This window comes from Balaenoptera acutorostrata, chromosome X, assembly GCF_949987535.1.
Source record: "Balaenoptera acutorostrata chromosome X, mBalAcu1.1, whole genome shotgun sequence".
Taxonomy (NCBI): Eukaryota; Metazoa; Chordata; class Mammalia; order Artiodactyla; family Balaenopteridae; genus Balaenoptera; species Balaenoptera acutorostrata.
Window position 1 is genome coordinate 11,033,006 of NC_080085.1, and position 23,277 is coordinate 11,056,282.

Below are 23,277 nucleotides of genomic sequence, written 5' to 3' on the forward strand. Positions count from 1 at the left end.
GCGGCATGTGGGATCCTCCCAGACAAGGGCTCGAACCCATGTCCCCTGCATTGGCGGGCGGATTCTTAACCACTGCGCCACCAGGGAAGCCCAGTTTGGTGGTTTCTTACAAAACTAAACATAGTCTTACCATACACTCCAACAGTCATTGTTTTAGGTATTTACCCAAGTGACTTGAAAACTTAAGTCCACACAGACACCTGCACGTGAATGTTTGTAGCAACTTTATTCATAATTGCCAGAAATTGGGAACAACCAAGATGTTATTTGGTAGCTGAATGGATAAACAAGCTGTGGTACTTCCAGACAGGGAAATACTATTCAGCTAAGAGGAATGAGCTACCAAGCCATGCAAAGAGATAAATGAATCACAAATGTGTATTGTTAATGTAAGAAGCCTGTCTGAAAAGGCTATGTGCTATATGATTCCATATATGTGACATTCTGGAAAAGGCAAAGCTATAGTGATCGTAAACACATCAGTGGTTGCTAGGGATTTGGAGGGAAGGGGTAGGAGGTTGAAGAGGTGAAGCACAGGATTTTTTTTAGGGTGGTGAAAGTGTAGTCTTACGATACCTGTAATGGTATGATACATGGCACTAGACATTTGCCTAAAACCTGTAGAACTGTACAAAGAACAAGCCTTCATGTATGCAAATTTAGGAGATCAGGTGATCTCAGGATGGAATGCGGACTGTGACAAAACAATCTAACTGTAGTAACCTCGCTGAAGGGGGTGGGAAAAATATGCTGAGCTATCGAACTTTGGAAAGGAATGAAGACGAAGACGAAAGGCAGAAGGAACTGTACATAGGCTGTGTATTCAAGGTGAGAGTTATTTCTCATGGGAGTGCTGGCTAACAATTGTGAAACCATGATACACGTGTGCTGGAACTGAACAATTAAGTAAGTGGATAGAAGATGGCGGGAGCCAGGTGTTCACTGCTGGAGTGGGAATTTACAGGTAAACAAGGGGAGGAGGCTGGGATGAGCCATATGGTAATGGCTTAGTTGGAGGCGTTAGTATGACCTCACATTTAGCTTAATATACATACAGATGATACATAGAGATATTTATAGGTATGTTTGTGTACACAGGTTAGTGTACATTCGTATTTCCTTGCTGTCTAGGCTGAGGGGCTGGAAGCAGTGACACCCCAGTTGCAGTGAGCACACCTCGAGCCCAGTTTGCAGTACTAAGATTCGGTTTCTAATACCATTCCATAATAATAGGAACCAGGGCTCCTTGGAGCAGCGGTTGATTCCAGGAGTGGAGCAGAGACTGTACAAGATGAGCCTGGAGCCCCTTTCAGTGCAGAACCTAAGGAAGTGCTTAAGACAAAAACCCACGATGAAAGTGCTCCCAGAGGCCAAAGCTGGAACAATTGGAGCAACAAAATAAAAGAGCGGGTTTTATCAGTGAGTTGTAGAATTACACATGAATTATAATTACCAAGGTATGAAACAGGAGTCCATACTGATATAAATAAATGACTGGATAAAGGTGGAGACTAGACGTATCCTTCTTGGGTGGGAGTGTGGAGGGGAGAGAGGGGAAGTGGAACTAGTTAGGGGCCTGCGGAAAGCACTGCAGAACTGGAAAAAGGCACCAGCGTTAGAAATGCTGCGGTGGAAGGGCACACCGCCAAAGATGACCTCCTGCAGGATCTTGAAGATTTCTGCCAAACGTTGACTTTTGTCCATAGAGGGAGCCAAGATCTGGCCTCAGCATGACAGCAGGAAGGGATGAGGTGAGAACAGGCTGATAGGAAAGGGTCAGAAGAAGAGGGTGGATGGGACAGAAGAGTTGCAAGGCAATGAGTATGAAAGAACAGAGTTTATATCTGCAGTAGGGGAAGTAAAAGAGAGTATATTGTATGATATCACTTATATGTGGAATCTAAAATATGACACAAATGAACCTGTGTATGAAACAGACTCACAGACATAGGGAACAGACTTGTGGTTACCACGGGGGAGAGGGGATGGGAGAGGGATGGAGTGGGAGGCTGGGGTGAGCAGATGTGAGCTATTATATATGGAGTGGATAAACAACAAGGCCCTACTGTAGAGCACAGGGAACTATATTCAGTATCCTATGATAAACCATAAGGAAAAGAATATTAAAAAAAGTGTATGTATGTATAACTGAATCACTTTGCTGTACAGCAGAAATTAACACAACATTGTCAATCAACTATACTTCGATTTAAGAAAACAGTATATTGTAGTATGTTCAGTAGAAAAGAAAAATAAGCCCTTAACTTGGCTGATGCAGAAGTCCTTTCATCTGTTCCAAGAAAGTGAAAACTTCTAAAATTTATACTCATGACTTAAAAAAAAAAAAAAAAAGTTTCAGCGAATTTCCTGGCGGTCCAGTGGTTAGGACTTTGTGCTTCCACTCCCAGGGGCCTGGGTTTGATCCCTGGTCGGGGAACTAAGATCTCACAAGCTGCACGGCATGGTCAAAAAGAAAAATTTTTTTTGAACTATTCAGAAGGGTATGAAGTGAAAGAAGAGTAGGAATTTCTGTTCATATTCTCTAATTTCACTTTCTGCTGATAACTAGAACGAAGAGTGTCTTGTTTATCCTACCAGAATTTAGTTCACAGATGTCAAAGTCTATATGTAATTAAAACATATACTCATACATGGGATCATATCATAGATACCGTTGTGCAATTTGCTTTCTTTATCCACCAATATATCTTTCTCTAGCTGTGTACTTGGACTAATTATTTTTTAGAATGTATTTAATTAACCCCCTGTTGATGGAGATTTTATTGTTTCATCGCTTGGTTTTTGCCATTAGAAGCATGCGGCGTGCGGTGCTACACCCTTTTGGGAAAGTATAGCTGTGTAAATTCAGAGAGGTGGAATGACTAGGTGAAAGGGCACTTGCATTTTGAATATCCATAAACACGGACAAATTTCCCTCCCAAGTGAAAGAGCACGCCTGCTTCCCCGCTCCCTTGCTGACACTTAGGGTGCTAAGATTAAAACTTCGGTAATACACTTATTGGGAAAATACAGTCTTTCTGTTGTAGTATTAATTTGCATTTATTTATAATTTTGTTCATGTTTATTCAACATTTTTTTCTGTGAACTTTGTCCATGTCTTGCCCTGTTTTTCTGTTTTTGTACTGATTTGTAAAAACTCTTTGATGTTTATGAAAATTAGTTCTGTCTCTGTATTATGCCAAGTAGCTGTTTCCAGTGTATCATTTGTCTTTTGACTTTGCTATTTCACGCCACATATAAGCTCTTAATTTGCATGTTTGATGAATATTTCTCCTTATTGCTTGTAGGTTTCTGTATCATGCTTGGAAATGCCTTTCCTCAGAAATTATTTTTAAAAGATACATGATGTAAAAAAGATAATGTTATAAAACCAAGATTGCATAAACAGTGATTGAGCAACAGTTGAATGAAAGAAAGTTGTGAAACGAAACTATACACGTTGTGTCTTTTAGGTTTTCTCATGCAGTTTCTGAAAGAATTGGCAGAATATCATCAGGCTAAAGAGAGTTGCAGTATGGGAACTCAGACAACTTCAACATTTCCCGTCAAAGACTCCCTTGGTAATTATGGTCTTCCATAATTTCACTTCTTCCGTTTTCTCTTTTGAATGAAGGAGATGACCTGATGTACCGTATTATGTATTTGTTGCTTGACTGGGAGGGATGCAGGCTGCTGGCGGCAGGGGCGCTCATTTTTTCTGGGATCAGTGCTGGGAGGGACCAGGAACTGCTCTCCAGGGCTGCTCCTCCCTTCATGACCGGCAAGGCTACGCTTGTCCAAATCTCGTGGGGATCCAAAGGCCCACTTCCTTGTCTGTTGGGTTGAACCTCTCTTGACTGGGAGGGTCTTCCCTGTGTCTCATCTAACTTTATAGCCACTAAACTGAGAAGATCTTAGATTATTTGCATTGCAGAGAACTAGAGAAGTCAGTGGGCCATCCCTTCATTTTATAAGTTGAGAAAACTGAGGTCACCAGAGGAAGAGCAACTTGGCAATGCCAAGTCTGGGTCAGAACTGATAATAGAGTCCAAGTTTTCTGGTCCGTGATCCAGAGCTTTTCTGCTGTGCAGGCTTTCTGTAATACCATCCTGCCCTTGAGTTGTGTGCTCAGGAGAGAAGGGAAACAGCTGGCTAATAGGATATGGTTAATCGATTTCTTGGCCCGTCCTTACTCTTAAACTGCACTAGTGCCTTTAACTTGTAAAAAGATAAGTTCATAACTTGTAAAGACCATATTGTATGACTACGCCTTTCATTTATTTAGGTGTAGGTTTTATTCCATTAGAAACATAGAACATGCTTATTCTACAGCAGTTCTGTTCAATAATATGAGCCACATGTGTAATAAAAATTTTCTAGTAGCCAAAGTAGAAAAGGTAAGAAGAAACAGGTGAAATTTGTTTTGTTAATATATTTTATATAACTTAGTATGTCTAAAATATTATTCCAACATGAAATCAATATGAAAAATATTAATGAGATATTTTACGGTTATTTTTTTGTACTCAGTCCTTGATATCTGGTGTGTCTTTTACACTTAGAGTACATCTCATTTTGAACTGGTCACATTCCAAGTACTCAGTATGGCTAAATGCGGCTAGTGGCCTGCATTGGACAGTCCAGAGCATTTGGAAAATCCAGAAAAGTAGATGGAAAGTTTTGTCGACCGGAGACATACCTGCCAATATTTTAATTTGCTTCTGCCAGCCTTTTCTTCCTATGCCTGCTTTTTGGTGGTATTGGTGTTACACATGATTGAGATTGTACGCGAGGGCCAGGTTTGCAGTGTGCTCTGTGGTTGGTTTCAAATCCACAGTTGGTTTGAGGGCTGCAGGTCTGCTGGAAAGAGTGCCAGAATGCGAGGCAATCATAGACCTGGCTTTAGCCCCACTGATGCCAGTATAGAGTTGCTTAGCCGTCTGAACGTCACTTCAACTGTATGGGTGTCTGTTTCCTCTTCTGTGGAGAGGAGGAGTTGAGACACATGATTTTTGATTCATCTTAAGGTCAGTGTTTTGAAAGTGAGTCAGCTTTAACCAAAGTCCAATGAAGAGCTCTCTCCCATGGCATTTAGACACTGGAAAGAGATGCCAGTGTTTTCTGACTTGAACTGTACTTTTTGTTTTCTTTTCCCCTGACATTTTATGACGAGGATTCTCAGACATTCAGAAAAGTTGGCACAGTTTTACAGCACACACGTGTACACCTCACGTCTGCCATGAAATTTGCGTTACGCTTGCTTGACCACTTACCTGTCCGTCCATTAAGCTCTCTCACGTTTCTGATGCATTACCAAGTAAATTGCAGACATCCTTGCACTTTCCCTTAAGCGCACTCTTTGTGTTTGAACAGAGCTCTGGCCTCTTGCTCACCTGCCCACGTTTCTCTAACCTCCTTTCCTGTGTTGTTTGATAGCTGAGAAGCTTCAGCTTATTGACGATGAGTTTGCAGGTGCTTACCCTCAGCATCCAAAGTTAGAATCTTTAGAAATCAAGTTAAACGAATATAAGAGAGAAATTGAACAGCAGCTACGGGCAGAAATGAGTCAAAAGGTAAGATTTATCTTGTTATTACCAAGAGTGCTGTTTTCGCTTGTCTTTTAATGTCTTCGTCTTAGGTATGTGGGGAAGTAACTAGAATCTTTACTAATGAATGTGATACTATACTGCTGTGCATGTTATTTCTCTTTCCAGATGATGTCATTTCATTATGACTTTTGAATGCACCCTATAAGTACAGTGAATGAGACGAAACATAAAGACAAATTAAGACTAAATATATTTAGGCAGCATTAATGTTAAACCCAGCAGTGAAGAGAGAATGTTACTGTTTCTTTAGTGTAGTTATTGGCATTTACAGTTATTTGTCATCAATTGGCAGCTGAAGTATTTTAAAGATACTGAAATAGCGAAAATTAAAACGGAAGAGAAAAGAAAGTGTGAGAAGGAATTAGCTGAGTTGCGGAACGAATTTGAGAGAGCTTGTCAAGCAAAATCTGAAGCCCTGATTTCTCGGGAAAAGATGACCCTTAAGAGAATTCAAAAGCACCAGGAGGTAATATTCTAAAATCATTTACCAGGTGGCTGTTTCCGGGCCATTTCCCAAGTAGGGACTGGGGTCAAGAGCGCACGTAGAAGCATTGGGCTTGGAAAGGATGTGCAGACACCCTTCCTCTGAGATGGCTGGAGGGAAAGGACCAGGGATGGGACCATCCATGCTGGGAGTGGGAGAAACTCGCACCAAAGAAGCGGCAGATTTGAGGCTTCGGTAGCAGCCGGGGCAGAGGATCTGAGGTGTGGAAGGGCCGCTTGCAGGAAAGGAAGAGCAGCCCTGGGAAGCAGACGGGGCTGCCTGAGCTATGTTGAGGCCCCAGCCGAGGTGGGCAGCCTGGAATGGCAGTAGACCAAATCCAGTGCTTACAGGCTATGGCTCTGGCGCAGCTCTCGGGACGATGTGTAGTGTCGGTGAGGGCGGAAGGATAGAGGTGCTCGGGGAGAGGAGCTTGAGAGCGCCGAATTTCTTTGCTTTTGGAAAGGCAGCCCATTTCGTGGAAGACATTGGGGTTGGGTGGGGTGGGGAAGGCAGCCCAGGAGGAGGCTAATATAGGGCAGCAGGGAGGGTGACGTGGCCGTCTGGAAGACATTGAGAAGCAGGTCTGGGGATTCCTATGGGTGGAAGAAGAAGGATGGGCCAGGAGGACAGAGTTGCAGGTGGAGGTTTCAGATCAAGACTGGAAACAAAGCGCAGCGTGCTGCCATGGGGGCAGAGGTGAGGTCCCCGGAGTGCAGGCGTCCAGGGCTGCCAGGGTCATCCATGTGGCCGTTTGATCTTGTCCGCCAGGAAGGTGGCTGGACGGGAGGTGGAGAGGTCGCCAAGTGGCAGGAGGGCGTGTCGGGAGGGATTGGATCCATTGCTTTGGGAAAAAGAGGTTCCTTTGCCAAGGGCATGTCGTAGACCAGGCTGGATCTGAGGCCTTGTTTCCTATGGACAGCGGGAGCTTCTATCAGGAAGTTCTGTTAAAAGTAGAAGACTTCCTCCCAGCGTCCACCCTTGCTTAGAGCTTCTCAATAAGACCCAGTTATTTCATGGCAATTGTACCCCCTCTACAAGTGTTATGTAGCAGTTCTGGGAATTGGGCTCGCTTAGCCATAAAATAAATGTTGGAGGCACAGGTGTTTGAGAAGCTTGGATTATGTTTATGCTAACAGCGTCACCTTCAAGATAGGTGACTGACTAAGTCAGAAAGAGGAAGACAAATGGCATATGATCTCACTTACATGAGGAATCTAAAATATGGCACAAGTGAACCTACCTATGACACAGAAACAAAATCAGGGACATAGAGCATAGATTGGTGGTCCCCGAGGGGGATGGAGTGGGAGTTTGGGATTAGCAGGTGCAAACTATTACATACAGGATGGATAAACAACAAGGTCCTACTCCAGAGCACAGGGAACTGTATTCATTATCCCTGTGATAAACCATAATGGAAAAGAATATGAAAAAGAATATGTATTTGTATAACTGAGTCACTTTGCTGTACAGCAGAAATTAACACAGCATTGTAAATCAACTATACATCAATAAAATTAAAAGATAGATGACTGACTAGATGAGATCAACGAGTTAACACCCTCGAACCCTCGTTTAGTCACCTGATTCTCTGAGGGCACTAGCGAAGGTAGCCATCCTTGTGAAGAGCACCGTGCCTTGATTCCACCACCTGGAATGCCCCTCCCCTTCTCTGCCTGATACAACCGTCCAGTCCTACAAAATCCAGCCGGAGTGTCACGTCCTCGTGACGCCTTTCCTGACCCCCACTGATGGAGTCCTTTGGCCTTTGTTCGTGCTGTCGAGTCTTGATGTGCTTTGGTTGTGAAATCATCACACTGTAGTGTGACTGTTGGTTTGTCTCTCTTTCCCTGACTAAACTGTGAGTTTTTTAAAGGTGGGGACTGTCCTATATCTGTCCATCATTGTGTATCCAGCTCCCAGTGTGCCCTTGGACATGTGACAGGTGTTCAGGAAACCCTTGCTCAGGGAACACATACATGGAAGTGTGGCCATTCATTCGGGACATCAGGCGAGCTTGCTGACTGAGCCAGAATGACCTCTGAATTGAAACTTTGAGACAGCGATGGAACTATGGGGATTCTTTTAAGTTTTATTGCTGAATGCACATTTTGTTTCATTTTTTCTTGCTGAAGAACTTAGCGAAATTTTGTAAGTGTCTGAGAGATGTTAATTAAGTAATAAAATAACGAGACAAGGGATGTTAGGAATATAGGGTAATGTGGCTCAACAGTCCTTGGGGGAGGAGGGAGTAAATTTTTGTGGAAAAAAAGGCAAAACATATACCTCACACTGGAACCTCTTGAGAGTGAAATTGTTCCTCTAAGTGTCCGTACTTTGCTTTCTGGAATTTAGGAAGCAGGGTATTAGTTCGAATCCCTTTTGTTTTCTTTAGCTTACTTGCTAAAAATTAATACTTTCCTCTACAGAATGAAACAAAAGAAATTTATACTCAAAGGCAGCTTCTACTAAAAGATATAGATTTGCTGAGAGACAGAGAAGCTGATCTGAAGCAAAGAATTGAAGCTTTTGAATTGTAAGTAATGTGTATTCATTTTGGACATTCAGAATGAATGAGATGCAAAAGAACTACTAAAAATGTCTACATAGTCTAATATCAGCTGCAAAGTAGAGTTCTTGGTTGTAAAGGTGATAGCACCTAACTTCAAAAGGCACAAGTTAAGAGAAACAGGGACGAGGGTTTCACTTTTGAAATAGTAGACACTGGGATGAAAGCAGAAGGAGACACCGTCGTCAGGCTTCAGTGAGACGGGACAAATGATTTGCAGAAGCGAATAATGCTTTAACAGATCATACGTTTCGCATTTATGTTCAACCATTCAGATCTCAGTTTCATGTGCGTGTAGTAACTGAATTTCAGAGAGCCAGACCTGCCACACTGACCTGCTCTCCTGGCAAAAAAGGGAAACACAGTGGCCCTGAGTTGACTTGTACTGGGTGAAAGTATTTCTTGTGATGTGTGTGTGTGTTACTTTTTCCACGTGCTCACCAGCGTTTCGTGCTTCACTTCTCACCTGGGATTCATAGCAAGCTCAGCAGTTCTATAGTTTATGGAATAAGCCTTCTTTCCCATTTGGTATGTGCCATTATTTGGCACTCGCAGATACTCCAGGAACCTTCTTTCATTAAAGGGTTTGTCTTCATCTTCACTGATGTTGTTTTCTCATTTATGTAGGCTCGGTTCGTTTGATTTCTTCTGTGTTTTGCTTCTGTCTGCCAACCTTACTCTCTTTTTGGCAATACCAAAGAGGTAAACTGATCATAAGAGAGAAAAGGAACACAGTTTGGGTATAGATGGTTCATGATTATGTAATCACTCATTTACCGCCTCTTCCCCTCTTCCTCCTCCTCCCTTCTAAGCATAGTATATAAGCTAAATAAACGTACTGGTTTACTGCTCCTTTGTGTACAGATGAACCAGCAGAGGGAGCTAACACAGAGCTTTTATCCTTTGCTTGGGATAGTCTGGGTTCCCTAGCACTTCTCATTATGGCTTGATCTAAGTCCCTGTGAACCCAGTTCCCCGGCTCTGGAATTGATTTTGTGCTTGATTTAAGGTCTCACCAGGAAGACCATGCCTTTCTTCAGTGTTGGGACTTTCTGACTGATCCATCGATCTTTTGCTCTCTTTTCAGTACTTACTTTTCCGTATTGAATGAGTAGACTGTGAAATGCCAGAACGAATCTTCTGTCTTTAATAGCTATGGGCTGGTCAATTAAATCTTACAGTTAGAAACAGTATTATAGAAGAAACGTGCACTTAAGTGCACTAGCTGAAGTTTGGTTTGTAGCTTTGTAACTAAAAACATCATTCTTTCACCCCTGAATTGATTATGGCTACTTAGCACTTATGACCTTTTTTCTAAGTGTGAACCATCTCCTGTGAGAAACCACTTTGGTTTTGGCACTTTCCCACTCCCGCCAGCCAGGTGCCACCGTAGAGCTCCGTTTGCTAGTTCAGATCCATCATCACTAGGTCAGCCCATAAAAGAGGTGGGAGGCCTCTGGCTCTTTGCATCTACTCCCCACAGTGTGACGGTCACGTAACAGTTTGAGTCTGTGGAGCTAAAAACACATGGTATCTTCTCCGCCTGAATTCTTCACTTCAAGTATCACAGTTTTCTGATTTGCCTTATCTGTTTTTGCTAATTTCAGGGCCCAGAGGCTACAAGAAGAAGAAAACAAAAGCATGACTGACGGGCTTAGGAGGCGGGAGCTGAATATAAAGAGTATTGAGGAGGCCTATGACCTAAAGCTCAAGAACGAACTCCTAAAGTAATTGTTTGGCGTCTTTAACAAAAAGTATCATGTTTGAATTAAGTTGATGGAAACACAGCAACACTAATGAAGTAGATAAGACTAATATTTTATGGCAAAATCCAGTATTTAAAAAAAATATGTGTTTTCATTGACCAGTCAAGCCTTTCCCATGAGTATTTGAGTTAAGATGGTTTTAAAAAGATACAGTGCAGAGAATGGCATCCTCTGCTCACTCTTGTCTCTCCTCTAGTATTTATTGAGGGCCTGTGATTTGCTTGAATTTCTTAGGGCACCTTGTAACTTGCTGAAAAGCTATAAAATGGGAATTATAGTCACTTTTATCTTGTCCTCTACCCCACTCATACTGCCATTAAGATGGGGATGTCTAATGATTTATGAATTATTCTGCTTATTGGTTATAGTATTTGTCGATCTGTATTCCTTCAAGATTCTGCAAAGCCAGAATCAAAAGAAAGAAACTAGAATTAACTATATAAAGCAAAAAATGATATAGGAAAAGGAAAATACGGACAACTCTGATACTATGGCTTTCCTCTAGTCTGGGTTTTGCTGTGTTCTGGTGAATAGTATCTTAGTGCAGAGCCATTAAGCCCATATACGGTAACTTTTCTCTCCAGTGCTCAGTGTAACGTCTGGCACAAAATAAGTGTTCAGTTAATTGTTTATTGAGTCAGTGAATTCATAGCAGAGAGATGACTCAACTCAGCAGCTCTGGGTATTTCTTAATCATCGGCCTCTCTTTACTACTTTGTCCATAATTTGGCATTGATAGCCCATTACTTAGTACCTTCAAAGGGTTTTTGAGGTTATTCTTTAAAATAATTCTAATAAAAAATATAGCAGTTTTCCGTGTATCAGTTTTGACATGATATAGACTTCATCCACATATTTTATGTCCGCTCCTCTAATACAGCAGTAAGCGCTGAAGAATCTGTAGTTGTTAAACTTCTAGGAATAAATGAATAAAAGTGTGTATGTTAGCTTGACATAGCCATGGAGTAGGGAACTGTTAGGTATTGATGTCTTTGTCTGGCCGTGGGTGTCCTCATTATGACTTTGGCAATTGTTGGGGTTTGGAGGATATTCACCACAGGAGTGCTTCTTTCCTTTCTCTCATCTCTGAACCAGAAAGTCAGCTGGTAATAGCTTGTGTAGATAGTAAAATTCCATGACAACGTGCCTTTTGGTATCGCCAATCCGTATATAATTCTGTTGGCAGTGGCTCTCAGTACTGTGCTCAGTTCCTGAGGGGAAAAGTTCTTATGCTGCTTGGGGGTGGGGAGGCAGGATAGGTGGATTGGAAGTGACTGACTTGTTATCCTTTGGGATTTAGTGTCTGTTGGGTACAATGTAGAAGTAACTAAATTTACTTCCTTGGGTCAGCGGACACCAACTGAGAAACAGTGCCGTCTGTAAGCTCGATAACACGACCCTGTATTTTGTGCTTGAGTTTACAGGATTGCAGCAGGATTTTATAGCCAGGATTCGGATCCCTGGCCTTAGTACTGAGTGACCTTGAAGTTCATGTGTTGTCCTGTTCAGTGCCCTTCGGTGCCCTGGTACCATAGATAAGCTCAGGCACTGATAGCAGTCTGTCTAGGGAGGTGACCAGGAGCTCATTGTCCATCCGTCTGATTCTCAGGTATCAACTTGAACTGAAGGAGGACTGCGTCGCTAGAACTAATAGATTCATCGAAGATAAGAGGAAGAATAAAGGTGACCCTTGGGGGGAAAAAAGGCTATACTTCTCAGTTTCGATGCAGGTTATCAGCTTCCTAAGTTGGGTCTGTTCTGTAATCCAAAAAATATGTACCTTCCACTTCATTGTTAGTATAAACTGACACATTTTTTGTCCTTTTAATTTTACAAAATGAAAAAAAAATCTCCGTCTTTCACTATGTTTTTGCAAACCTTCATGTTTGACCTTTTGTATATTCTCAAAGATCAGTAATTTATCGGTAGAATTTTATTCAACGTTATTTCCATATATTTTGATGAATAAATCTGTGATGGCAGGAAGGCGGCAGCAACTTATTGCCATTGGTTAATATTACTCTAAGCCACGAGAGATTTCACTTTTTACTTAGGGAAAATTTTAACTTCTCTGTCCTCTGTGACCTGGTTTCTTATTTCTCTTCTAATATATATTTATGCTTCATGATATTTAAACTTGACATATAACCTCCTAAACTCTTCTGTGTATTACCCCAAGACTAGGAAAGTTGGGTAGTTTTTCGATCTTTCAGACATTTTACATTTCAGTATATTTTTAGGAACCAACCTGTGACAAGGACTTTTGGTGGGCATTTCAAATGGATTCTTGGGCGTGAACCAGGGCTGGGTACTTGATACCCATCAGAAGGTCACCCAGTGTGTGGGGCTGCTCCTTTGCAACTATCTTGCTGAGACTAATACCTCTTGAGGAATTAGTACCGTCCTGTAGTCAGCATGTGATTTTTTTGATGATATATCTATAGAGACTTGTGTTAGATGAAGTGAAAATGACAAAATAATAACTACAAATAGCTACAGTCTTACAGAGCAGTCTTTGTCTTTAAGGAAGTCCAGAGCCATCGGCATAAGGGCCCCGCACTCTGTGCAGATGGTGTAACTCTGGTGACTTGTGTAGCAGGAGGTTCACCACATGTATGACCATTACAACCGACTTCCCATCACCTATTGAGTAATGGGGCTTACTTACTTGCTCGCTGACTTTTTTTTTTGACCCAAATATCTGCTACTTTACGTGTGTGTGTGTGTTTTAGTGTGCCACACAGCTTGCGGGATCTTAGTTTCCCGACCAAGGATCAAACCCGCACCCTCGGCAGTAAAAACGCGGAGTCCTAACCTCTGGGCTGCCAGGGAATTCCCTCTGTTATTTTAGATGATGAAATAATGGTCGTTAGGTCTGACATAGTGGCTATAAGTGATTAAATGATTTTTGTGCTCACTGGGAAAACTTTATGATGTTTAGTTGGTTGGCTCTGTCTTTCAGAAAAAGCTATACATTTCCAAGAGGAGATTGCGACTCTTAATTTTAAAAAGGAAGAACTGGATCGTTCTGTAAATCGTGTGAAAGAACTTGAGGTAATTGTTAAGCCTATTGGTTTTTTTGAAATAGTTGTTAGACAACACAGGAAATTTTAGCTTCAGTCATACATAATTTATCTCGAGTTATCCTCTTGGTATGTTTGGACTGTTTATTATATGACTCAGAGGGTGACGGCTGAACTTAATTCAGTAGTTCCTTATTTCAATCTTAGTCTCCTAGAGAAGCATAGAAAGAGCATGTCCTTTGGGGCCCAGAGTCGTCCTTGAATCCTTTGTGTCTCCCTCACTGCTTGTGTGCCTCTGGGCAAGATCTGTGACCTCAGATCCCTTCTCCGTAAACTCTGGGATATTGCCCACATCCCATGGTTGTTGAGGGACTTCAGTGAGCTGGTTTACTGCGCCTGGCCCATAGCAGGTGGCTGGTGTATACTAGTATCTACTCAGCCTCTTCTCCCTTTCCCTCAGCAGCAGGTGAAAATTCTTAGCACTACATCAGGATCTCACAGATTAAAGCAAAATGAGAGGCATTTTTCACATGATACTGTTACTTTTTTACTGTCCATTTGTGTGCTTGCTATCCAAAGGACAGGACTGGACCTTCAGGAACTTAAAATACGTTCTGTATATAAAATTTATTTTTGCAACTGTGATGACTTGTTTGAGAACTTTATAGGCTCGTGTCTCCAAACATGAGATATATTAGGCTAAGAAAAGGAAAGCACCTCACAGCATGTTATTGGTATCTATCTTACCTTTTCATATTAAAAAAATAGACCCATTATTAACTCTGTGATGGCTTTTGGGTCCTTAGTTGCATCTGGAAAATGGGGTGATAATCCGAAGGACTTGCTTTGTAGGACAGGGTTCTGCGTAAATCGAGTTGGATGAGCTTGCCCCATCCCCAGCTCCAGGGCAGAAGTTGTAGTTAGGGTTGTCTAGTCGAAGAGAACCACACTTCAGTCAAGTGACCGTAATTAAATTATGCTGCCCAGCTGAGAGCAGCCTGCCAGCATTTACCTATGCAGTCCTGTAAAGTCACTGTTCAAATACAAGTTTTCCTTTTCCAATTCCAGCTTCAGTTGGAGTCTGTCAAAGCTCAGTGTTTGGCATTAACAAAGCAAAACCACGTGCTGAGCAAGAAGGTTAAAGAGATGAGCAACTATTCACTACTGAAAGAAGGGAAGCTGGAGCTTGAGGCGCAAAATAAACTACTTAAACAACAACTGGAAGACATGAAAAGTGAAAACTTGAATCTCCTAAACCGTAAGTCTTTTTTTTTTTTTCTGATTTGCCTGTTTTTGTAATTCATGTTAGGTTCATATTAGGAAACTGCTCTAAGGGAGGCTACAATTGGGAAGATTTTATAAAGTTAAGATTCTCAGATTGAAATTCCTTTCTTTTTGCTTGCTATTCCATAATTCATAGTGTAAGAAGAAACTTTTTTTAATTTAATTTTTATTTTATATTAGAGTATAGTTGATGTACAATGTTGTGTTAGTTTCAGGTATACAGCAAAGGGATTCAGTTGTACATATACACATATCCATTCTTTTTCAGATTTTTTTCCCATATAGGTTATTACACATCATTGAGTAGAGTTCCCTATGCCATACAGTGTGTCCTTGTTGGTTATCTATTTTATATATGGTAGTGCGCATATGTTAATCCCAAACTCCTAATTTTATCCCTCCCCCCACCTTTCCCCTTTCACAAGTTTGTTTTCAAACTCTGTGAGTCTGTTTCTGTTTTGTAAATAAGTTCATTTGTATTATTTTTTTTTTTAGATTCCGCATATAAGTGACATTGTAAGATATTTGTCTTTTTCTGTCTGACTTATTTTACTTAGTTATGATATTCCCTAGTTGCATCCATATTGTTGCAAATGGCATTATATTGTTGTTTTTTATGGCTGAGTAATATTCCATTGTATATATGTAACACATCTTCTTTATCCATTCCTCTGTTGATGGACATTTCAGTCGCTTCCATGTCCTGGCTATTGTAAATAGTGCTGCAGTGAACATTGAGGTGCATATATCTTTTCGAACTATGGTTTTCTTTGGATATATGCCCAGGAGTGTGGTTGGTAGATCATATGGTAGTTCTATTTTTAGTTTTTTAAGGAACGTCCACACTCTTCTCCATAGTGGTTGAACCAATTTACATTCCCACCAACAGTGTAGGAGGGTTCCCTTTTCTCCACACACTCTCCAGCATTTATTGTTTATAGACAGTTTTTTTAAAGGAATTTTTTTTAACTTATTTATTTTATTTTTGGCTGAGTTGGGTCTTTGTTGCTCCACGTGGGCTTTCTGTAGTTGCAGAGAGTGGGGGCCACTCTTTGTTGTGGTGCACAGGCTTCTCATTGCAGTGGCTTCTCTTGTTGCGGATCATGGCCTCTAGGTGTGCGGGCTTCAGTAGTTGTGGCTTGCAGGTTCTAGAGCACAGGCTCAGTAGTTGTGGCGCATGGGGGCTTAGTTGCTCCGCAGCATGTGGGATCTTCCCGGACCAGGGCTCGAACCCGTGTCCCCTGCATTGGCAGGCTGATTCTTAACCACCATGCTACCAGGGAAGCCCTGTTTATAGACATTTTGATGATGGCCATTCTGACTGGTGTGAGGTGATATCTCATTGTAGTTTTGATTTGCATTTCTCTAAAAACTAGCAAACTTGAGCATCTTTTCATGTGCCTGTTGGCCATCTGTATGTCTTTGGAGAAGTGTCTATTTAAATATTCTGCCCATTTTTTGATTGGGTTGTTTGAGCTGCATGAGCTGTTTGTATATTTTGGAGATTAATCCCTTGTTGGTTGCTTCATTGGCAAATGTTTTCTCCCATTCTGTGGGTTGTCTTTTCATTTTGTTTATGGTTTCCTTTGCTGTGCAAAAGCTTTTAAGTTTAATTAGGTCCCATTTGTTTTTTTAATTTTTAAAATTTTCATTACTGTAGGAGGTGGATCTAAAAAGATACTACTGCAATTTATGTCAGAGTGTTCTGCCTATGTTTTTCTCTAAGAGTTTTATAATATCTGGCCTTACATTTAGGTCTTTAATCCATTTTGAGTTTATTTTTGTGTATGGTGTTAGAGAATGTTCTAATCTCATTCATTTACATGTAACTGTCCACTTTTCCCAGCACCACTGGTGAAGAGACGGTCTTTTCTCCATTGTATATTCTTGCTCCTTTGTTGTAGATTAATTGACCATAGGGGTGTGGGTTTATTTCTGGGCTTTCCTGTTCATTGAACTATATTTCTGTTTTTTGTGCCAGTACCATACTGTTTTGATTATTGTAGTTTTGTAGTATAGTCTGAAGTCAGGGAGTCTGAGTGCTCCAGTTCCGTTTTTCTTTTTCTTTTTTTTTTTTTTTAATTTTTTAAATTTAATTAATTTATTTATGTGGCTGCATTGGGTCTTCGTTGGAGTGAGCGGGCTTTCTCTAGTTGTGGTGAGTGGGGGCTACTCTTTGTTGTGGTGCGTAGGCGTCTCTTCGCGGTGGCTTCTCTTGTTGCGGAGCACAGACTTCAGGCACGGAGGCTTCAGTAGTTGTGGCTCGTGGGCTCTAGAGCGCAGGCTCAGTAGTTGTGGCACATGGGCTTAGTTGCACCGCGGCATGTGGGATTTTCCTGGAGCAGGGCTCGAACCTGTGTCCCCTGCATTGGCAGGTGGATTCTTAACCACTGTGCCACCAGGGAAGTCCCTCCAGTTGCGTTTTTCTTTCTCATGCTTGCTTTGGCTTTTCAGGGTCTTTTATGTTTCCGTACAAATTAAAATTTTTTTTCTTCTAGTCGTGTGAAAAATGCCATTGGTAATTTGTTAGGGATTGCATTGAATCTGTAGATTTCCTTGGGTAGTATAGTCATTTTGACAATATTGAGTCTTCTAATCCAAAAACATGGTATATCTTTCCATCTGTTTGTGTCATCTTAAGTTTCTTTTTATCAGCATCTTATAGTTTTCAGAGTACAGGTCTTTTGCCTCCTTAGGTAGGTTTATTCCTAGGTATTTTATTTTTTTGATGTAATGGTAAATGGGATTGTTTCCTTAATTTCTCTTTCTGATCTTTCATTGTTAGTGTATAGGGATGCAAGAGATTTTTGTGTATTAATTTTGTACCCTGCACCTTTACTGAATTCATGGATGAGCTCTAGTAAGTTTTCTGGTAGCATCTTAAGGATTTTCTACGTATAGTATCATGTCATCTGCAAACAGTGACAGTTTTACTTCTTTTCCAGTTTGAATTCCTTTTATATCTTTTTCTTCTCTGATAGTTTTGGAAGTCCTATCCACAGCAATGTTGTATAAAAGTGGTGAGAGTGCACATCCTTGTCTTGTTCCTGATCTAAGAGGTAACGCTTTCAGCTTTTCACTGTTGAGTATGATGTTAGCTGTGGGTTTGTCATAGATGGCCTTTATTATGTTGAGGTAGGTTCCTTCTATGCCCACTTTCTGGAGAGTTTGTATCATAAATGGGTGTTGAATTTTGTCAAAAGCTTTTTCCGCATCTATTGAGATGATCATATAGTGTTTGTTTGTCACTGATCGATTTGTGGATATTGAAAAATCCTTGCAACCCTGGGATAAATCCCACTTGATCATGGTGTATCGTCCTTTTAATGTATTGTTGGATTCAGTTTGCTAGTATTTTGTTGAGGATTTTCGCATCTATGCTCATCAGTGATATTGGCCTGTAATTTTCTTGTGGTATCTTTGTCTGGTTTTGGTATGAGGGTGATGGTGGCCTCATGGAATGAGTTTGCGAGCGTTCCTCCTTCTGCAGTTTTTTGGAATAGTTTCAGAATGATAGGTGTTAACTCTTCTCTAAATGTTTCATAGAATTTGCCTGTGAAGCCATCTAGTCCTGGATTTTGTTTGTTGATAGTTTTTGTGTGTGTGTGTCTTATTTTTTATTGAAGTATAGTTGAATTACAATGTTGCATTAATTACTGCTGTACACCAAAGTGACTCAATTATAGATATATATACATTCTTTTTCGTATTCCTTTCCATTATGGTTTATCACAGGATATTGAATATAGTTCCCTGTGCTATACAGTAGGATCTTGTTGTTTATCCATTCTATATATACCAGTTTGCATCTGCTAATCCCAAACTCCCGCTCCTACCCTCTCCCACCCCTCCCCCACCCCCTTGGCAACCACCAGTCTATTCTCTATGTCCCTGATTTTGTTTCTCTTTCATAGATAGGTGTCATATTTTATTTTATTTTTTACTTCTTTCAAGTCACTTAACCTGTTATTTTACTTTTTTAAAATTAATTTTTATTGGAGTATAGTTGCTTTACATGTCATATTTTAGATTGCACATGTAAGTGATATCATATGGTATTTGTTTTTCTCTTTCCGACTTACTTCACTTAGTATGATAATCTCTAGTTACATCTGTGCTGTTGCAAATGGCATTATTTCGTTCTTTTTCATGGCTGAGTAATACTCCATTGTATATATGTACCACATCATCTTTTATCCATTCATCTCTTGATGGATATTTAGATTGTTTCCATGTCTTGGCTATTGTGAATAGTGCTGCTATGAACATAAGGGTGCATGTAACTTTTTAAATTAGAGTTTTCTCCAGTTATATGCCCAGGAGTGGGATTGCTGGATCATATGGTAATTCTATTTTTAGTTTTCTGAGAAACCTCCATACTGTTTTCCACAGTGGCTGCACCGACTTACATTCCCACCAATGGCGTAGGAGGGTTCCCTTTTCTCCACATCCTCTCCAGCGATTTGTCATTTGTAGACTTTTTAATAATGGCCATTCTGACCACTGTGTGATGGTACCTCTTTGTAGTATGTACCTTATTTGATTTGCATTTCTCTAATAGTTAGCCATATTGAGCATCTTTTCATGTGCCTATTGGCCCCCTGTATTTAGTTTTTGGAGAAATGTCTACTTCAGTCTTCTGCCAATTATTTGATTCCGTTGTTTGTTCTTTTGTTGTTGAGCTGTGTGAGCTATTTGTATATTTTGGAAGTTAAGCCCTTGACAGTCGCATCATTTGCAAATATTTTCTCCCATTCTGTAGGTTATCTTTTCGTTTCGTTTACAGTTTCCTTTGCTGTGCAGAAGCTTGTAAGTTTGATTAGGTCCCATTTGTTTATTTTTGCTTTTACTTCTATTGCCTTGGGAGACTGACCTAAGAAAACATTGGTACGATTTATGTCAGAATGTTTTGCCCCTGTTGTCTTCTAGACATTTTATGGTGTCATATCCTATGTTTAAGTCTTTAAGCCATTTTGAGTTTATTTTTGTGTATGGTGAGAGGTCGTGTTGTAACTTCATTGATTTACATGCAGCTGCCCAACTTTCCCAACACCACTTGCTGAAGAGTCTGTCTTTTTTCTGTTGTGTATTCTTGTCTCCTCTGTCGAAGATTAATCGACCATAGGTGTGTGGGTTTATTTTTGGGCTCTCTGTTCTGTTCCATTGATCCATATGTCTGTTTTTGTGCCGGTGCCATGCTGTCTTGATTACTGTAGCTTTGTAGTATTGTCTGAAGTTTGGGATGGTTATGCTGTTAGAAGTCTTTTAATCACAGTTTCAACTTCAATACTTGTGATTGGTCTGTTCTTATTTTCTATTTCTTCCTGGTTCAGTCTTGGAAGATTTCACCTTTCTAAGAATTTGTCCATTTCTTCTAGGTTGTCCATTTTATTGGTAGATAATTGCTTGTAGTAGTCTCTTACGATCCTTTGTATTTCTGTGGTGTCAGTTGTAACTTCTTTTTTGTTTCTAATTTTATTGATTTGAGCCCTCTCCCTTTTTTTCTTGAGGAGTCTGGCTAAAAGTTTATCAATTTCCTTTATCTTTTCAAAGAACCGTCCTTTAGTTTCATTGATCTTTTCTATTGTTTCCTTCATCTCTCTTTCATTTATTTCTGCTCTGACCTTTATGATTTCTTTCCTTCTACTACTTTGGGTTTTGTTTGTTCTTCTTTCTCTAGTGGCTTTAGGTGTAACCTTAGGTTGTTTGAGATTTTTCTTGTTTCTTGAGGTAAGATTGTATTGCTATAAACTTCCCTCTTAGAACTCCTTTTGTTGCATCTCATAGGTTTTGGTCGTGTTTTCGTTTTCATTTGTCTCTAGGTATTTTTTGATTTCCTCTTTGATTTCTTCAGTGATCCATTGGTTGTTTAGTAACATATTGTTTAGCCTCCATGTGTTTGTGTTTTTTCGTTATTTTGTTGTAGTCGATTTTTAATCTCATAGCATTGTGGTAGGAGAAGATGCTTGATATGGTTTCACTTTTCTTAAATTTACCGAGGCTTGCTTTGTGACCAAGCATGTGGTCTATCCTGGAGATTGTTCCATGTGCACTTGAGAAAAATATGTACTCTGCTGCTTTCAGATGGAACGTTCTATAAATATCAATTAAATCCATCTGGTCTGATGTGTCACATAAGGCCTGTGTTTCCTTATTGATCTTCTGCCTGTATGATCCGTCCATTGATGAAAGTGGGGTGTTAAAGTCCCCCACTATTATTGTGTTACTGTCGATTTCTCCTTTTATGGCTGTTAGCATTTGCCTTATATACTGAGGTGCTCCTTTGTAGGGTGCATATACATTTACAATTGTTTTATCCTCTTCATGGCTTGATCCTTTGATCATTATGTAGTGTCCTTTTTTGTCTCTTGTAATAGTCTTTATTTTAAAGTCTATATTGTCTGATATGACAATTGCTACTCCAGCTTTCTTTTGATTTCCATTTGCATGGAATACATTTTACCATCCCCTCACTTTCAGTCTGTATGTGTCCCTAGATCTGAAGTGGGTTTCTTGTAGACAGCATATATACGGGTCTTGTGTTTGTATCCATTCAGCCGGTCTATCTTTTGGTTGGAGCATTCAATCCGTTTACATTTAAGGTAGTTACTGATATGTACTTACTGACATTTTGTTAATTGTTTTGGCTTTTTTTTGAAGGTCTTTTTTCTTCCCTTCCTCTTTTGTTCTCTTGTTACTTGATGTCTGTCTTTAGTGTTGTGTTTGGATTGCTTTTTCTTTTTTGTGTGTGTATCTGTTGTACATTTTTGGTTTGTGGTTCCCATGAGGTTTTGATATAGCAGTCTGTATATGTACAAGATTGCTTTAAGTTGCTGGTCTGTTAATTTCCAGTGCATTTCCAATATCCTGCATTCATACTCTCCTCTTCCCATGATGGCTAGTTTTGATATCATACTTGTGTGTGGGTGATTTCCTACATTTGTTTTATGTTTGCCTTTACCGATGAGCTTTCCCATTCATAATTTTCTTGATTCTAGTTGTGGCCTTTTCTTTTCCGCCTAGAGAAGTTCCTTTAGGATTTCTTGTAAAGCTGGTTTGGTGATGCTGAATTCTCTTAGCTCTTGCTTGTCTGTAAAACTTTTAATTTCTCCGTTGAATCTGAATGAGAGCCTTGCTGGGTAGAGTATTCTTGGTTGTAGGTTTTTCTCTTTTATCACTTTAAATATATCTTGCCATTCCCTTCTGGCCTGCAGAGTTTCTGCTGAAAAATCAGCTGGTAACCTTATGGGGATTCCCTTGTATGTTATTTGCTGCTTTTCTCTCTTGCTTTTAATATTTTCTCTTTGTCTTAATTTTTTGGTCACTTTGATTGATTAATATGTGTCTCGGTGTGTTCCTCCTTGGGTTTATCCTGTATGGGACTCTCTGTGCCTCCTGGACTTGAGTGAGTGTTTCCTTTCCCATGTTAGGCAAGTTTTTGGCTGTTAGCTCTTCACATATTTTCTCAGCCCCTTTCTCTCTCTCTTCTCCTTCTGGGACCCCTTTAATGCCAATGTTGTGGATTTAATGTTGTCCTAGAAGTCTCTTAGACTGGCCTCATTTCTTTTCATTCTTCTTTCTTTATTCTGTTCCTCAGCAGTGATTTCCACCAATTTGTTTTCCAGCTCACTTATTCGTTCTACTGCCTCATTTATTCTGCTATTGATTCCTTCTAGTGTATTTTTCATTTCAGTTATTGTATTGTTCATCTCTGTTCATTAAAGCTTCTAACTCTTTATTAAACATTTCTTGTATCCTCTTGGTCTGTGTCTCCATTGTTTTTCCTCTTGGTCTTGGATCATCTTTACTATCATTACTTTGAATTCTTTTTCAGGTAGGTTGCCTATCTCCACTTCACTTAGTTGTTCTTCTGGGGTTTTATCTTGTTCCTTAGTCTGGAAGATATTTCTCCGCTGTCTGGTATTGTCTCACTTGCTGTGTTTTTGTGGTCTCCATTCCTCAGGCCGTAGGATTGTAATTCTTCTTGGTTCCGGTGTCTGTCCCCTGGTGGGTGAGGTTGGTCCAGGGGCTTGTGCAGGCTTTCTGGTGGGAGGAACTGGTGCCTGCACACTGGTGGGTGGATCTGTGTCATGTCCCCCTGGTGGGCAGGGCCATGTCAAGGGGTGTGTTTATAGGTGGCTCTTGGCTCAGGACAACTTTAGACAGCCTGTCTCCTGAGGGGTGGGACTGTGTTCCCACCCTGTTCATTGTTTGGCCTGAGGCGTCCCAGGACTGGATCCTGCAGGCTGTTGGGTGGGGCCGATCATCGGTGCCAAAATGGAGACCCCCGGGAGAGCTCACGCCCAAGAGTTTTCCTTTGGGCCCCACAGTGAGCCACAGCCGACCCCCACGTCTCCCGGAGACCCTACAGTGCCTGCAGGTAGGTCTGGCCCAGGCTCTTATGGAGTCACTGCTTTGCCCCAGGTCCCAGTGCACGTGAAACCTTGTGTGCGGCCTCCAAGAGGGCCGTCTGTTTCTCTCAGTCCTGAGGAACTCCTGCACTCAAGCCCAGCTGGCCTAGAAAGCCAAGTGCTCTGGGGGC

The 23,277-nt window shown here is 40.7% G+C and overlaps 1 protein-coding gene across 11 annotated transcripts in view; it reads left to right on the plus strand.

The window, feature by feature from the left end:
- OFD1 (OFD1 centriole and centriolar satellite protein) overlaps window positions 1–23,277 on the plus strand; it is a 98,895-nt gene that overhangs the window by 11,341 nt on the left and 64,277 nt on the right. For all 11 annotated transcript variants that reach the window (XR_009006623.1, XR_009006619.1, XR_009006620.1 and 8 more), the window contains exons 6-13: window positions 3,474–3,581; window positions 5,437–5,573; window positions 5,902–6,075; window positions 8,523–8,629; window positions 10,270–10,389; window positions 12,038–12,111; window positions 13,391–13,482; window positions 14,520–14,709. Coding sequence is in view for 4 of the 11 variants with exons in the window: in XM_057537926.1 (XP_057393909.1) it covers window positions 3,474–3,581; window positions 5,437–5,573; window positions 5,902–6,075; window positions 8,523–8,629; window positions 10,270–10,389; window positions 12,038–12,111; window positions 13,391–13,482; window positions 14,520–14,709 (1,002 nt within the window). In the remaining 7 variants the exon portion in view is untranslated. The remainder of the gene's footprint in view (window positions 1–3,473; window positions 3,582–5,436; window positions 5,574–5,901; window positions 6,076–8,522; window positions 8,630–10,269; window positions 10,390–12,037; window positions 12,112–13,390; window positions 13,483–14,519; window positions 14,710–23,277) is intronic.